We start from the raw sequence: 16,357 nt of genomic DNA, 5'->3' as shown, positions 1-16,357 counted from the left end.
AGCCTCAGCGTTAGTCTCCTGTCTACCACCGCGCTCACACGTTTCAAAGGTCCCGCCCGCCCCTCGTCACCGATCCTTTGCCGCTTGACTTGCTCTCTTTTTTTTCCGATTCTCGGCTACCCTATGATGTCCAGACCAGGACCCATCTCTTCTTGGATTTCTTGATTTCCTGATTCTTCCCAGTTTCCCTAGATTTTTCTCGTTTTTTATCCAACTGTGTGTGGTTGCGCCCCTTCCAGATCCCGAGTCCCGCTTGAGAGATCGACTGCGACTCGAAGCTCCCCCTCCCTCCACGCACCAACAAAAAGAACCAGAGGCCCAGAACCTCTTGTGTGTGCTGTACACGCCCTGTCGATCAGTCACTTTCAACGTCCCCTCTTCCCAATCGTTTCTTTTTCCTGGACCGACGCCTGAGGTGGTTTCCGTTGCTGCCCAAGAACAACTCGCTCCCCGACGAGTCTTCCCCTTGATATACCTTCTGCGAGAGCTTCCGCGCACTCGATAACTGCTTTGAACGTCGCCCCCTGAACCTCTGAAAGCAACACTGGCAAAGACGAGGTCGACAACATGCCCGTCTTCGACAACCATGAATACCTCACAGAGGAGGAGAAGAGGCTGAAGGAGGACCGTAACCGGACCAAGTACTGGAAGAAATGGGGTCCCTATGTGGCTGAAAGACAATGGGCGACTGGCAAGTCTTCACACGCCCGTCCACGCTGGAGCTCAACGCGGCCCGGCCATGTCAAATGTCGTCTCGTCTGAACTAACACCTGTGCCTTGCTACAGTCCGAGAGGATTACAGCGCCGACGGTGATGCGTGGAGTCGTAAGTCTTTCATCCCATGGTTAGCCATGAACCCTGATGACCAGACCCGCTGACATGCTGGCTGCGCTCCACTGTAGACTTCCCGCACGAACACGCCCGATCCCGAACATACAGATGGGGAGAGGACGGTATTGCCGGCGTTTGCGACACACATGGCTTCCAGAACATTGCCTTCTCTTTCTGGAACGAAAAAGAGTAGGAAAATTGTCTTTGGATATGAAGAAAAGAGTCTTGTTCGCTAACTAGCGCTTAGTGCCTTCCTCAAGGAACGCCTCTTTGGTTTGTCCAACCCACAGGGTAACCATGGAGAAAGTATCAAGGAGGCTCACTTCCACGTTGACAACACACCTGTAAGTTTCACACTCTTCCCGGATCATCATTGCCAACGGACTCTTTGCTAACCGATTCTTCTCAAACAGACGGTAAGATTTCCCCATCAGCGGGGACAACACGGAAACTTACAATCTTGACTATAGCACTCGTACATGAAATATCTTTACAAGTATCCGCAAGCAGAGTTCCCCTACGAGGACCTGATCAAGGAGAACGCTCGACGAGGAAGGACGGACAAGGAATACCAGATTCTTGACACCGGCGTCTTCGAAGACAACCGTTACTGGGATATCTTCATCGAGACCGCCAAGGAGGATGACGATCCGGATGAGCTCCTGTTCCGTGTTACTGCCTGGAACAGGGGTCCGGACCCGGCTCCTCTACACATCATCCCTCAAATGTGGTTCCGCAACACCTGGGCTTGGGGCCGTGAGCCGGAAAGCAACAAGCCCTCGCTCCAGGCCGTCGGTGAAAACCTGGTCAAGTCTCAACACCACAAGCTGGGAGAGCGCTATCTCCTGCTCTCTCCTTCGCCCGGTGTAGGTCCTAGCGGCGAAGATGTACACCCCAAGCTGATCTTCACCGAGAACGATACGAACACCGAGCTTCTCTACAAGGTCCCGAACGAACAGCCATACGTCAAGGATGCTTTCCACAGACACATCGTCGATGGCGAGAAGGAGGCCGTCAACCCTGCTCAGACCGGTACCAAAAGCGCAGCGTGGTTCACCTTTAACGAGGATGGCGGTGTTGCTCCTGGCGAGTGTGCTGGTGAGTAGTTCGAACGAGACTTGGTTACTGACAGCCACTGACACTCTCGATAGTTGTTCGTTTCCGTCTCTCCAAGAAGAATACCGACTACCTCGACGAAGAAGAGTTCGATGACCTCATGGACAAGAAGAAGGAGGAAGCCGACGATTTCTACTACCGCATCAGTCCCTTGCCGATGGCCGACGACCTTCGTAACATTCAGCGACAGGCCTTCGCGGGCATGATGTGGTGCAAGCAGCATTATCTCTTTATCTGGGATGAGTGGGCCAATGGTGACCCTGCTCAACCACCTCCGCCTCCTGAACGAAAGAACATCCGCAACCAGACCTGGAAACATTTGCACTGCGACGATATTCTTTCAATGCCAGACTCGTGGGAGTATCCCTTCTTCGCTGCTTGGGACACCAGTTTCCACTGCATTACCCTGGCCATGATCGATCCAGAGTTCGCCAAGAAACAACTGGATCTCTTCACCAGGGAGTGGTACTGCCACCCCAACGGACAACTTCCTGCGTAAGTGGACATATGAGAACGTTGCAGGGGATATTGAAGCTAACAGAAATTAGTTATGAATGGAACTTCAGTGATGTCAACCCCCCGGTGCACGCCTGGGCGACATTCCGTGTGTTCAAGATTGAGCGCAAGTTGTACGGAAGGCAGGATCTGGACTTCCTTGAAAGGGTCTTCCAGAAGCTGCTCATCAACTTCACCTGGTGGGTGAACAGGAAGGACGTTGACGGCAAGAATGTGTTCGAGGGTGGTTTCCTGGGTCTCGACAACATCGGCTTGTTCAACCGGTCCGAGCCCCTGCCCACTGGTGGTACTCTTGAGCAAGCGGACAGCACAGGCTGGATGGCCTTCTACTGCCTCAACATGCTCAATATGGCCCTTGAGTTGGCCAAGCACAGGCGCATCTACGAGGATATTGCAAGCAAGTTCTTCGAGCACTTCATTCTCATCAGCGACGCCATGACCTTCCGCATGGGTCAAAAGGATGAGAAGTCGCTTTGGAACGACGAAGATGGCTTCTACTATGATGCCATCTCTTGGGGCGGTCCCTGGATCCAGCAACTGCCTGTTCGCTCGCTTGTCGGATTGATCCCCCTTTACGCTACCCTTACCCTGGAGCCCGAGCTTATCAACAGGCTTCCGTCCTTCAAGAAGCGCGTTGAGTGGTTCATGCAAAACCGCGAGGATGTCGCCGAGCGAACCATGTTCAGCATCCGCAAGCGTGGTAAGGGCAACAGAATTCTGTTGTCTCTTGTCAACGAGGAGCGCCTGACCAAGATCCTTCAGCGTATGCTTGACGAAGACGAGTTCCTCAGTGAACATGGCATTCGGTCCTTGAGCAAGTACCACAAAGAGCACCCCTTCTCGATGGACGTTAACGGCCAGACATTCAAGGTCGGCTACGTCCCGGGTGACTCGGACACTGGTCTCTTTGGAGGCAACAGTAACTGGCGTGGGCCCATCTGGCTCTGCGTCAACTTCTTGCTCGTTGAGTCGCTGCAAAGGTTCTACCTGTTCTTCGGACAGAGTCTACAAGTTGAGTGCCCCGTTGGATCAGGCGAATACATGCATCTAGGTCATGTGGCCGAGGAGATCCAGCACCGCCTGCAGCATCTCTTTGCCCGCGACGATAATGGTCGCCGCAGCATCAATGGTGGTAATGATGTGCTTGACTTCGACGAGAACTGGCGCGATTACCTTTGGTTCTACGAGTTCTTCGATGGAGATTCAGGACGTGGACTTGGTGCCACGCATCAGTGCGGTTGGACTGGCTTGATTGCCAGGATGATTCACGACACTGGTGTCTCCTGCCGTCTCCCACACACTCCTCGTACACCACGCATCGGCATGGCGCACTACTTCGACGACATCTTCCACCGCCACGCTGGTGGAGCGCAAACACCCAAGACTCCCCGGTCTCCCCATCACCTTCGTCGCAACTCAACCACCCGCTCTATCGCCGCCCGCAGCGACTTTGAATTCAACGGCATGGATGATGATAAGGAACTCACCGACGACGAAGCCGCCTCGCCAGAGGATCGCCGCCGGTCTGTGTCCAACTCTGTGGTTGGACTTTCGAACGGCAGCGCACGCGAGAGAGAAGAAACTGATCAGCGCCTGCAGAACTATATCAGCTCTCAGTTGGAGAGGTTGAAGCAGGAGAGGAGTGAAGGAGAGGCGGATGGGTATGTGGTCCCTGGGGGTGAGGAGTTTGAGGCTTCTGCGACTCCTTGAGCGGGTTGAGTGTAGTATGGCACTTTGTGCATTCGGTCGACAGACAAATTGGGAGGGAGGCAAGCTGCGAGTTTTCTGGTTACTTTTTATAGCCATAGATGCGATTCGTTTTGGTTCTTTCTTGGAATTAGAGACCTATAGAGTCTGTACAGAATGAGTCGGTGGGAGGAAGCTTTATGAATTCACGACGTTTTATATCGTAACTTGGTCATGGCGGTGCTCAATTCGTGAATGTGAAATTCTTTTGTCATTTGCCCTTGAATTAAGACCTCATCGCATTAGATCATCATACCTCTCGATTTCTGCTCGGATATAATAGCTCACCGGCGATGACAGCGGGTGTCACACATTGTCTTACCCAGGTTTTTGGGATCTCCTTCAATTTAAGCTTGTAATAATGAAGAAGAAAGATGAATTGATAACTTATGCATGCGTGCAATATATGCGATATAATTATTCCTGTCCATATAAATCCTACATACGAACAAACCAGCGTTGAGAACGGTAATCAACCATTACCATTCATCATAAAATATCCTATATATCCTATGTGCTATTTGCTGTTTATTTTTTCGAGTGTACTACCGGTTGCTAATCATCCAAAAGCATCTCATCGACCTTCCACAAAAGAACCACATAAAAAGCGAGCAAAGACCATGAAGATCGAGAACATGTAAGACGTCAATCAGCTTATACAAACGACCTGATTAAAATCCAGCCCATTCGTCCCTGTCAACCAACAATCAGGATATCGATATCTACATTCCATAGAAAGTCCGACTGTTCCCATTTCATCATTACGGCATGGATGGTACGCACTTATACCCCCCATTGTAATCCCTTCCGATCCATTCAATCCATTCATTCCATCATTGTCATATAAACAGTAAGCTTCAATCTCCTCCCCCTTTCACCTCATACACCCACTTAAGTATATACCACCACCTCTTTCTCTCTCTCTCTCTCCCTGTCTGTATCCCATCTATTGCAACTCATGCATCTGCCCCCTATGATTCGCATTCAACTCCTGCGGTCCACCCACCGCATTACTCGCCGCCTCATAAACCGGCTGTCCGCCCGGGCCATACATCGGCCCTTGCCCCCCACCAACTGGTACACCCGTAAAGCTCTGCCCGGACATGTGATGCGGGTGAGCACTTGGGTTGCTAACGCTGCTGGGTTGATACCCGCCTCCGGACATTAAGGTAGAAGCAGGGCTGGAGGGGGGCATGTAGCCTGATGTTGGGCTGCCGTTGGGGTTGTTGTTGTTGTTGTTCCATTGTTGGTTGTTGTTGTGGTAATCGGCGGGAGGAGGGGGCGAGGCAGGAGCAGGGTAGTGTTGTGTCATGACGGGGACCTTGTTAGGATCCGGTTGGCCGCCGCCGCCGGCGTAGTAGTAACTGTTGTGGGAGTTGTTGTTGAGCGCTGGGTCGAGGTTACCCGGGCTGGGTGCTGGTGGTGGAGGGGAGTTGGCTAGGCCTGGGTGGCCGCCGCCGGGAGCTGCTGCTGCTGCGGAGGTTGCGGGAGTGTCGGGGGTGTTGTTATTGTGACGCTTGTTTCGGCGCACCATCCAGACGATGCCGAGGATGACGAGACCGATGACGGCTAGACCGCCGACGGCTCCGCCGACGATGGCGCCGATGTTGCTTCCTCCTTTTTCCTTCTTCGGTTCCGGTTGGTCGGGGTCGGCGGGATCGGTGGACGATCCTCCCAGGCCGACGGTGCCGGAGGAGCTCGAGGAGGCGGTTGAGCTTGCGCGACCGGTGCTACTGGACTCGACAGTTGGAACGGCAAGGGTGGAGCTGCTGCCGGTGTTTGTCCATGTTAAAAAGGTGCGGCCGTCGGTCTCGCCGTCCCAGGTCGTCTTGGCCGACTGTACACGCGAGCCGCTGAGAGTATCGCAGAAGTAATCGGTGATGCCACCGGGGAAGGCAATGGTTCCGCAATAGGGGTAGTCGGTTCCCGTGCTGTTGGGACGTTAGCGGGCTGTTAGGAAAGGTTATCCATGTTCGGGAGAAGACTGACCACTTCGCGGTGTAAGTGTCTGCCATGCAACCATCATCGCATTTGCTCTGGACGAGGACCTCGCTATAGTCCATGCAAGCAACACGGAAGCCGCAAACTTTGGTGTTGCAGCATCCTGCAGCACCCGGTATCGAGCCAGAGGAAGGAATGAAGACGCAAGAATTGGCCGGGTTGACGCAGGTAAAAGCGGCGCCTATGAAGATACCAGGATGGTTAGTATGATGAGAACTTGGGAAGAACGAGAAATTGCCAGTCCTAATCATCACTTACCTGGTAATCCGCTCACATAACCACAAGTATTGTCTGGAGCAATGAGGATAGTGTCGCCATAGGAGCCAGAGCCGCTTGCGCTCCCGGAAACTTGACGTTTGAAAAGCTCATGATGAAGAGTCGGGGGAAGTGTTGGCCTAGGAGTCTGCGCGTCTGAAGGAATGATAACCCGATCTGTCGCCTGTGGCCCGGGATATGCTAAGGCGTGAACAGAAGCTCCAAAGAGAGCAACACGGTATAATCTGGAGACACCCATGGTTGTGGATGGCTTGAACGGACTCTGATTCAAACCACAACAACAAGAGAGATGAAGAGAAGACTGTGTAGGAAAAAGATCATTTCAATGGGATGATAAACTAGTTCAGCCCTCGGAGAAAAGCAGCCAGTGCCACTTTTTTGTCCAAGAGACCAGCCAACCCATGGGATAGCTACTCGATCCATCTTGCAGACCACTTGTGTGGCTCGGTATGACGGCGAGCCTAGAATAGTAAGGACCCTCGTTACGGTTCTCCTTCTCGTCAAGCCTCCCACATTCCCATGTTTCTGCACAATATTTTCTCTCAGCCTGGGCTACAAGTCGGGTAAACCGGGAAGACCTCATGCTGAAGAAGGCCACAGGGGACCAGTCACAGCCATGGCGAGAGACCCGCGGGTGGCTGGCAAGTGTGCCTGACCTTGACGCTCTTTTCTCCTCTTCTCGTGAACCCTATCTCTTCCTCCTCTTCATCCATGCTGGTGGTAACCTTGGGGGGACGTCCAGGGGTCAAGGGTCCATTGCAGATGCTCGTGGCTTGCTTTGGGCCAATTCGAGAGCGGGCAACAAACGTGGCTTGCAGTAGCTGAAGGAACAGCATGTCTCTGATTGGGACAAGGCAGGGAAACGGCACACACAGCTGAGGCTCAACGTCTCATGGTGAGGTCCCAAATTGGGATCCATTGCGATTCTGCTCTCCACTTGGAAGGAACACTGCATGGGGCAAGAGTGAGCTGATTGGGCCATCTCTCGCTTGATGAGTTGGGGGGAGGAAGTGATAAACCAAGATTTGGGAAACACAGGGTAAGGGGTGATATTTTCCGTCGGTGATTGTCAACCCGGTCATCTGAAATGAGAAGGACCAGAGTGCTACGGTGAGAACTGTCGTTGTTCTACCGCCTCGTAGAGCATGTCCATGTCCATAATGTTGCGATGGCCGATGGGTGGGAAGACGGCACGAAGGAGCGAGTCTTCGTCCTCATTTCCGAAGAAACATGAGGCTGCCAACATGTCCAAGGTGTGGGCGTGTGGCACAGCACCCATAAACGACCCCAGACTATCGATTCAAGCTTCTGTGAGTGTAACCCCATCCAAACCCTTTGGGGTCTTCTCCGAAAGATAGGGTCGTGATGAGCGGGGCAATCGGCGTTTCGTTGGCTGATATGGGGGTGGTTTGTTGTTGATCAGGCCAAGCTTTGCTTCGGTCGCCCAAAACATGGAAGATCTGAAGTTGTCAAGTGGAAGCCTGGAAGAGAACCAGCAAACGGCCCCACAAACAGGGCACCGAACAGCGGGCCCGGCGGGCAGCGGCACACCCACACGGGACTTTTAGTGGACCGCCCCCGACGCCGATCGTCTCGCAGGCGGAGGAGACCCACATCAACAACCCAAAACAGACGTCGCCAACAGCTTCACTCACTCACAATCTCCTGTCAGTGTCACCTCGCCGACGACCGTACACCACGTCGTGTAAACAAATGACCGACCTCCATGACCCATGACCGATCTTCTCCGCGTCCTGCCGCACTTCCCAGTCGGCCAGTATGCAAATCTGATATCCGCCCTTGAGAAGGTCGGCCTCACCACCAGCGACCTCTTGACGCTCGAAGCAGCCGACATTGGAAAACGCACGCAACTTCCCCTGCTCGATATCAAGCGCCTATGTGCCGCCGTCCTCGCTGCTCTTCACGATGACCTAGGTGTTTTCGCCACATCCCGCCGTCATCAACACAGCAATCAGGGCCAGGGTCAACAACATGGCCAGACCAGCACGGTTCCTGCTGCGCCGCCTCCAGCTCTGCAGACCCTGAAGAACACACCCGCCTCCCTCGCCGCACAATGGCAGACCATCAGCACCCTAGATCCGGACCTCGACCGCGCTCTCGGCGGCGGTGGCATCCCCGCCGGCTACGTGACCGAGATCACGGGCGAGTCTGGCGCCGGCAAGACGCAGTTCCTGCTCACGTTGCTCCTCTCAGTCCAGCTGCCGCCTCCCCATGGGCTCGGCAGGCCGGCCTTGTACATCAGCACCGAGGCGCCGCTCTCTACCCGGCGGTTAGCCCAGATGCTCACCACCAATACCTTCTTTAAGGGCATCGAGGCAGACGGCCGAGAGAGACCTTCACTCGACAACATCATCAGCACCGTCACGCCCGACCTGGAAAGCCAAGATCACATCCTCACTTACCAAGTGCCCGTGGAGATTGAGCGGCGCAACATCGGCTTGCTCGTGCTCGACAGCGTGGCAGCCAACTACCGCGCCGAGTTTGAGCGTTCTTCTAAAGAAGCAGCTACGTCGTCGATACCGGGCGCCGGCGCCGGCGCAGCACGATCCTCTAACATGGGAGCGCGCACCGCCGAGTTAGTCCGACTAGGTATGCAACTTCGCGACCTAGCGCAAAAGTACAACCTAGCCGTGGTGGTGTCCAACCAAGTAGCCGATCGGTTTGGGTCTAAGATGCCTGAGCCCATCACTTCTTCCATCCCCCGGTCCAGCGCCGCCGTCCTTCCCACCCCATCAGTTACTCCTTACCCTCACCCCGACGAAAACCCTCCTCAATCCCACCACCCCGCCCTCCACCTCGACAACCAACAGCGTTTCTTCACCGGCTGGGGCGACGACCCCTACGCCTCTTTCCCCCTAAAAACTCCCTCCTTGGGTCTTGTCTGGTCTACACAGATCTCTGCGCGGATAGCGCTGTTTAAAAGGCCGGCTTATGGAAGGAGTAAGTACCAAGCTGATGATGAAGACCAGAACGGCAATGAAAAAGGGATGCCAATGCTGAAGAGCTGGAGGAGGTGGATGAAGGTTGTTTTTGCGGGGTGGACGGCTGAGAGCGGGACGGGGTTGGATGGAGGGGGAAGTGTGGAGTTTGAGGTTTGGATGGGGGGGTTGAGGGGGGTGGTGAAGAAGGATAGGAAAGGGAAGAAGGGGGAAGGGGAGAGGGACTTGGGGAATGGGAAGGGGGGAGGGTAAAGAGAAGGGGGAAGAGCGTTGAGGTGTCAGGTGTGAAGAGGGTCATGAGAGAACGCGCGGGGGGGGGGGGGAAGTAATGAATGGATCGAGGTGGTTTGCGAAGCATTATTCGTGGTATTGTATATGTGTTAGGGTTTGGGAAGACAAGAAGGGATAATATGTGATACCCCCCCAATCTTGATGTCTAGACTACAGCTATTTAGAATACAAGTGTCAAAGTCAATGGTTAGTGACGCCTATCAGCTACTACCGAAAAGAAAAAGAAGGCATTTCACTGTTCACAACACATTTAGTTAAGAATAGCCAAATCACTCTCCAGAAATGTAAGGATATCTTGATTATCTTCGATGAGAACCAATCGCAGAGTGAATGTTCTCAATACTTGCTGAATGTAGAAATTCTATGGGCAGGGGTGATATATTGCATGCATGCATGCCCGTCGGGTATGTTATCAATTCCTCTTCCTTCGTTATCATAGCAAACCAAAAATTGGAACAAATCCCGAGAGCCTGGGTAAGACAATGTGAATGCGTTACACTTGACATGGCGGGTAGCTATGACATCCATGCAGAAATAAAGAGATATGATAGTGTGATGCTAACCTGTGAAGATGACCCTGACTGTTTTTGAAAATTGGTATATCATTTCAGATATATGTTGTCTTTGTATGTAAGTCCCATTACAGTCTAACCATTTGTCTACCCTCGCCGCGCTTCTCTGAAAATGCTAAAGAGTAAGAGAACCACACGCGCCCGAACACCCATCATGTAAACTATTTGCAAGCAATTCAAACATCAACCAACCTCCAACAGAAATCCCGTTTTCAACGAAACCCGTGCTCATTCATCCATGGGTTTAAATTCTTACACGACACGACACAACATCAACTCCGCCATCATCTTATGGAGTACTGAACTACCTCGGGTGAGGGAACTCATCCTCCAACTTAAGCTTCACACCAACATTCATACTAATCAGCTCCTGCACCAACAGCTTGCAAGCATACGGCATCGTCATCTGGGTAACGTTCCTCGTGCTCTTGCAAGCGTTGCAGTAGCCCTTGTAGCCGAACAGGCCGCACTCCTGGCAGACGTCGAGCTCGGTGCCATCCGAAGAAATCATGAGACGCTCCAACAACAGCTGCGAGGCGCCGTACGCGATCAAGCAATCGCGCTCCATCTCTCCGAGACGGAGACCGCCGTCGCGTGAACGACCCTCGGTGGGCTGGCGCGTGAGGATGGCGCGCGGGCCGCGCGAGCGCGAGTGCATCTTGTCCTGCACCATGTGCTTGAGGCGCTGGTAGAAGATGGGGCCGTTGTAGATGTAGGCTTCCATCGGCTCGCCCGTGATGCCGGACGTGAAGTAGTCTTTACCTTCCCACGAGAAGCCGTGGTCGATGAGGGCCTGGCCCATGGACTCGACCGGGTGCGAGCGGAAGGCGTCGCCGAAGCCGTAGTCTTTCTCGCCGGCGATGACCGAGGCTTTGCCGGTCAAGCACTCGAAGAGCTTGCCGACTGTCATTCGAGAGGGGAAACCGTGGGGGTTCATGATAATGTCGGGGCGGAGGCCCTTGTCGGAGAAGGGCATGTCCTCTTCGTTAACGATGATACCGACGACACCCTTCTGACCGTGACGGGACGAGAACTTGTCACCAAGTTCCGGCCTACGGGTCTGGCGGGTTTGGACCTTGATAAGCTTGTTCTCGCGCTCGTTGACCGAGATCATGACCTTGTCAATGATGGCCGGGTCGGAAATGCGGTAGTTGGTTGATGCATCACGGTAGTCGTCTGACCCACGATCGCCAGCGATTCCAGTAGAGATCTGGTCCAACGGGGTCTCCTTCTTGATCATCGTTTGTCCGGATTCAACCTTTGAGCCGACCTGGGCCAAGCCATCGGCATCGAGGACGGCGTGCTTGGCAATGGGCTTTTCGTCTTCGTCCTTCATGATACCACCGACCCTGTCGCGGCGACCATTGGTATAGCCTTGCAACTCGGCAGTATACTTGCGGAACACTTGGCAGCGGCCGAAACCACGATCTAGAGAAGCCTTGTTCAGAACAAGCGCATCTTCGATATCGTAGCCAGAGTAAGACATAACGACGACGGTGGCGTTCTGTCCTGCTGGAAGTTTGTCGTAGTGGATAAGCTGAATGGTCTTTGTAATGACCATTGGTCGTTGGGGATAAACAAGGGTATAAAGAAGGGTGTCGATTCTGTTGAACTGATTGTAGGCAATAGCACCAATGGCTTGTTTACCCATAGCGCACTGATAAGTATTACGGGGAGACTGGTTGTGATGGGGGAAGGGGATAAGACCGGCGACCGCTCCGAGAATCGTGAACGGCTCAATTTCCATGTGCGTAGTGCTGTTGGTAATCTGATCCTCTTGAAGCGCCACGAGCGTATCGTTCTCTTCGTTGACGTCGAGGTACTCAACCACGCCGCTTGTCAGGAAGGTATCGAATGTCGCCTGACCGAGTTGAAGCATCTTGAGATGCTCTGCCTTCAACATGGATTTGCCATTCTTGACGATGATGTACGGGCGGCAGATACGTCCTTCATCGGTGGCAATGTGAACTGCCGAGAAGTGCTCGTTGATATGGATGCTCACAAAAGGAGAAACCCAGCCACGGCGACGCAAAGTTCTGAACCTGGCGGCAAACCGCTTCGGCTCCCTGGTCACGGCAAAAGGTGTACCATTCAGATGGATGATATACGAGCCTTTGCTGTGCATCTCTGTGCCGGTGTATTCTCGAATCGGTCCCACGCTCTCATCAGCAGCGAAAATCATCTTCTTCACAGGCTCTTCCGGCACATTCGTGGTAATATGTGTCATGAGCGCCAAGTTCTTTACCAGACCACAGGCTTCACCTTCGGGTGTATCAGAGGTACAGAGCATACCCCACTGCGAAGGCTGTAGGGCTCTGGGGCCGGAAACCTTTCTCGTCTTTTCGAATTGCGAGCTGATGCGCGTCATCATACCCAGCGCAGCGATATAACTGAGTCGACTGAGTACGTGGGTAATACCCGCTCTGTTCATGTTGAAACGCTTGACCGTCCAGTTGCCGCTTTGAATAGCGCGGTTGAGACCGTGAGAGATATAATGGCCATTAGCCATGATCGCACCGTGGGGATCATACGTAGAGGTACGGTTGGGCTTCTTGAAAAAGTTGTCAATGTTGTACTTGACGTCTGAAATGAACTTTTTGAACAAATCTTCGAACAGGAGGGAGATCAGCTGTCCAGCCAATTCCAATCTCTTGTTACCGACGAAATCTCTGTCGTCAACGAGCTTGGAATTCTGAGCTGCCATCAGCACGCGGCGAACCATCATGGCGATGTAGACGGCTTTGGGGTAAAAGTCGAGGCCCTCAACGGTAACGTGCGCAATGATCAGGTTCGCAAGAGCGTCGAGACCTTCTTCGGCATGGTTTCTTCGGGGGGCGGCACCGAACCTGGGTCTGTTGCCGCCCATCTTGACTCTAGCACCAACGTATTCCAACGCTTGTTGTTGTGTGTAGACACCAGCTCTTCCGGCTTCGTCGAAGTTGATGAGGAAATCGTCCTGATAGCGCGCATCGCCACCGCAAACAAGCTCGATGATGTCGTTGTCGGAGAGGCCACCGAAGGCCTTGAGAACGATGACAATCGGAATGGGCTCGGAGAGGGTGTTATGCTGCAGGACAATTCGGTCCTTCTTGAGTACGACGTAGGTCTTTGACTTTCTCTCGTGTGTGGAACTGGTAACCGAAGCCATGACGCCGCCGGTCTTCTCGTCGGCTTCAACGATGATACGGTTCTTGCTGAGCTGTTCCTGAATCAAAATGACCTTCTCGGTTCCGCCAATAACGAAATAGCCACCGGGATCGAGAGGGCACTCGTTAAAGACCTCCATCTGGGCATTGGTGGCGCCGTTGAGGTAGCACTTTGCGCTCTTGAGCATGACGGGGATGCGGCATAGCGGAATGTTCTTGCGGACGATGACGCTCTTGTCGCGGGTGTAGGCAATATCGACTTCGACGGGGGCGGCATAGGTAAGGTCGCGGAGACGGCACTCCATGGGCGTAACAGGGTTTCGAAGATGGGCTTGTTCGCCATCTTCGGTGCGGGTGGGCATGCCGACGCGGATGTCTCTGAACTCGAGCCAGAAGTTGGGGTCCTGGTCGCTGCGGACGACGCGGTTGGCCTTGACGATATCCTTGATCTCCTCATTGACGAAGTAATTGTACGAATCGATGTGCTGCTTGACGAGACCCTTGACCTTGAGGAAGGCCGGGACGAGATGGAACTTGTCCGCCGTGGTCGAGATGGGATCGGTCAGCTTCTTGCCATTGTAGAACGGCTCCAGCAGGGCCTCGAAGCCATCGTCGAGAGCCGCCATCCTTGCATGTGCTGACTGTGGGTGACGGTTCTTGGTATCGACGGAATTGGAGATGGCGATGTAGACGTGAGACGATGTGCCTTCAGTTGTGTTTTGATGATTTTTGGCCCCGCGGCAAATGAATCGATAAGGAATTGCGATAAACTTTTTCTATGGGCTGGCCGCTGCCGTATTCAGTAAGCTGCGGCCGGGGCGGTGGGGGACGACGGGGAAGGGGGTGGTCAGTGCTCAGGTGTTAGTGGTGACTAATGACTGGTACGCCGAGGCCCAGAATTGTTAGCGCCCACGTTTTGGACCCCTGATTGACAGTTCCTGTTCCACTTGGGCGTGTCACCTCTGAAACCTTTTTGCTTTGACTCCCGTCACTCCAAGAAAGTTGATATGCCAATCTCTGTAATTTCGACGCATGGTTTGCCTTTACCTTTCCGTGGTCAAGTTTACCTATCTAACTACAACTAGGATTTTGATATTTGTCGCTCATCCAGTTTGTAGCAGGGTCAGGCCAGCGATGTAGCCGGTCTACTGGCTCTGCCTGTGCCAAGCCAAGCGGAAGCTGGGCCTTTGATCGACAACACCAGTCAACAGGGGAGCTTCTGGTTGAGTCATGGGCGTCAAGTCTGCAACTCATGAAATCACCTGCCTGATTATCTTACATCTCTCCTTCTGTTCAGTCTATATTAACTGTAGCTGTGGCCTGGGAGTTGCACAACTCACAAGGTGAAACTTGAGGCTGTCTCGGTGCGTTATACAAGCATGCTGGACTGAGTCCAGTACTCGTTGTTCTCAAGTCCTGCGCCTGTTACATACCACCTACCTACTCAGTGTCCCTGGCGTGCCTGGCTTTGAGGGGAGGGGGAGGACCGGACCTTCGCTAAAACAAAATGTGGGGTTGAGGCTGACATAGTTTAGCGAGACCCCTCTTCTCGAGCACCGCTCAGGATGGATCGCTTAGAACTCGATGACCTGCTTCAAGATGGCAACTGCCAAAGATGATGCGGAGGCGGCGAGAGGGTGTTGCAGCTAAGGTGACCGCTCGCAGGACTGTTGGGAGGCTCCTTTGATACGCATTGTGCGGTGGTGGTTGCCCCCGATGATGGATGTGTGCTTGATGGTTCTGCTAACTGCCAGCCAACAAGGGCGCCCCGTGTAGTCGGATGCGTTCTAGCCGCGCAACCTGGGGTTGATGCTCTTGGTTGGTTACACAAACGTCCAAGAGTCAAAGTCTGGGATGCTGTACCCTTCTCCCCTCCTTCCATTTGACGTTGGAGGCAGCCTCTACTGTGGAGACGATTCTTGATCAGACCTATGCAGACTTGAACTCATCGGCAAAGGATTCAGATGGTGAAATGCGGCCTTGGATCTCACATCACCGTTGGCCATCTTTTCCCAGCCAGTTAAGCCAGCTCCACCAAAGGGTTTCCGCCTCGAGTTTCCCCAACAGCAGGGTGCTACCTTGCTCGAATCGGCCTGGGAACCGAACCCAGCAGTGGGGAAGAAAAGAGGAGCAAAGCTTGGAATTGAAAAGGCCTCGAGGTCAGACCTCTTGTGACTGAACCTTGAACCACAACACTGAATCTTCCACAGGGCAGAAGTGAGGGTCAGAGTGTCCAGCCTTGAACAATGATGGGTGCCTATCACTGTTTTACATCCCCTCTTGTCATGGCTACCCTTTACCATGCCTTGTCAAGCAACCCCTCTGAGACGATGACACTCGGTTCTGGCGTAAACCAATCATTGCCTAGTCGTAACATAGCGCAGGGGCAGCTGCAGACTGGACGCAAGGGCGCGGGTGAGAGAACCTGGGGCAGCTTGGCAGCCTCTTCCTGTATTGCCTCTCTGCAGGCCGTATAACGGCGCCGCCTATACACCGCTAATTCCTCAGGACTTGCTGTCTCTGATGGCCCGATGTAAATCATGGAGATTCCTCGTAAGGCTTGAATCCCTGACGAGTATCTGGGACGAAGAGTAAAGGCAGCAAGAAGCTGTATCTCCAGTCTACAAATACCCCCCTGGACAGAGTAAGGGTACCGTAGGCTTGGATCCCGAATCGCGTCCACCCATTGTCATCCGTCTCGGTTGTAAAGCACATTGTCTGTCCAATGCATATAGATTGTGTTTGGACCTATAGAGAGGTAACAAAGACTATCGGTGCCGGATCTGATATCCTCGCCCAAGAGCAACCGGGAGGAGACCAAAGGCACTTGCATGTTCAAGGGATTTGGTAGCAACTTGGGGCTGTTTCGTAAGGTCTGGTGTCAACTTGCAAAGAAACCAGT

General features: G+C 53.4%; 4 protein-coding genes across 4 annotated transcripts; 2 read left to right on the top strand and 2 right to left on the bottom strand.

The window, feature by feature from the left end:
* Positions 1-567: 567 nt before the first annotated feature.
* B0H65DRAFT_425885 (Six-hairpin glycosidase-like protein) lies at positions 568-4,173 on the top strand (the record flags this gene model as incomplete). Its single annotated transcript, XM_062824602.1, has 7 exons — positions 568-709; positions 787-825; positions 903-1,020; positions 1,079-1,175; positions 1,302-1,929; positions 1,983-2,442; positions 2,496-4,173. The coding sequence occupies 7 exons, from the start codon at positions 568-570 to the stop codon at positions 4,171-4,173; spliced, it is 3,162 nt and encodes a 1,053-aa protein (XP_062681812.1).
* Positions 4,174-5,002: 829 nt separating this feature from the next.
* Positions 5,003-6,977, bottom strand: B0H65DRAFT_199050 (uncharacterized protein). Its single transcript, XM_062821753.1, has 3 exons — positions 6,469-6,977; positions 6,199-6,391; positions 5,003-6,140 (listed from the first exon to the last, which is right to left on the bottom strand). The coding sequence occupies exons 1-3, from the start codon at positions 6,722-6,724 to the stop codon at positions 5,156-5,158; spliced, it is 1,434 nt and encodes a 477-aa protein (XP_062681811.1). The 5' UTR covers positions 6,725-6,977; the 3' UTR covers positions 5,003-5,155.
* Positions 6,978-8,219: 1,242 nt separating this feature from the next.
* B0H65DRAFT_508950 (putative RAD57 protein) lies at positions 8,220-10,114 on the top strand (the record flags this gene model as incomplete). Its single annotated transcript, XM_062828274.1, has 2 exons — positions 8,220-9,623; positions 10,094-10,114. The coding sequence occupies 2 exons, from the start codon at positions 8,220-8,222 to the stop codon at positions 10,112-10,114; spliced, it is 1,425 nt and encodes a 474-aa protein (XP_062681810.1).
* A 499-nt stretch (positions 10,115-10,613) lies between these two features.
* Positions 10,614-16,319, bottom strand: B0H65DRAFT_574010 (putative DNA-directed RNA polymerase III second-largest chain; the record flags this gene model as incomplete). The annotated part of the gene is made up of 4 exons (XM_062830564.1): positions 15,756-16,319; positions 15,447-15,693; positions 14,735-14,753; positions 10,614-14,161 (listed from the first exon to the last, which is right to left on the bottom strand). The coding sequence occupies exons 1-4, from the start codon at positions 15,995-15,997 to the stop codon at positions 10,614-10,616; spliced, it is 4,056 nt and encodes a 1,351-aa protein (XP_062681809.1). The 5' UTR covers positions 15,998-16,319.
* Positions 16,320-16,357: the final 38 nt, after the last annotated feature.

This window comes from Neurospora tetraspora, assembly GCF_033439725.1.
Source record: "Neurospora tetraspora strain CBS 560.94 chromosome Unknown B0H65scaffold_4, whole genome shotgun sequence".
Taxonomy (NCBI): Eukaryota; Fungi; Ascomycota; class Sordariomycetes; order Sordariales; family Sordariaceae; genus Neurospora; species Neurospora tetraspora.
This window is presented reverse-complemented; position numbering and strand designations above follow the sequence as displayed.

Excerpts from the sequence above, each read along its gene's own strand:
- B0H65DRAFT_199050 (XM_062821753.1), bottom strand. The coding sequence starts at position 6,724 with ATGGGTGTCTCCAGATTATACCGTGTTGCTCTCTTTGGAGCTTCTGTT. Across the intron at positions 6,392-6,468 it reads TTATGTGAGCGGATTACCAG|GCGCCGCTTTTACCTGCGTC; the intron begins GTAAGTGATGAT and ends GTATCTTCATAG. Across the intron at positions 6,141-6,198 it reads GACACTTACACCGCGAAGTG|CACGGGAACCGACTACCCCT; the intron begins GTCAGTCTTCTC and ends ACGTCCCAACAG.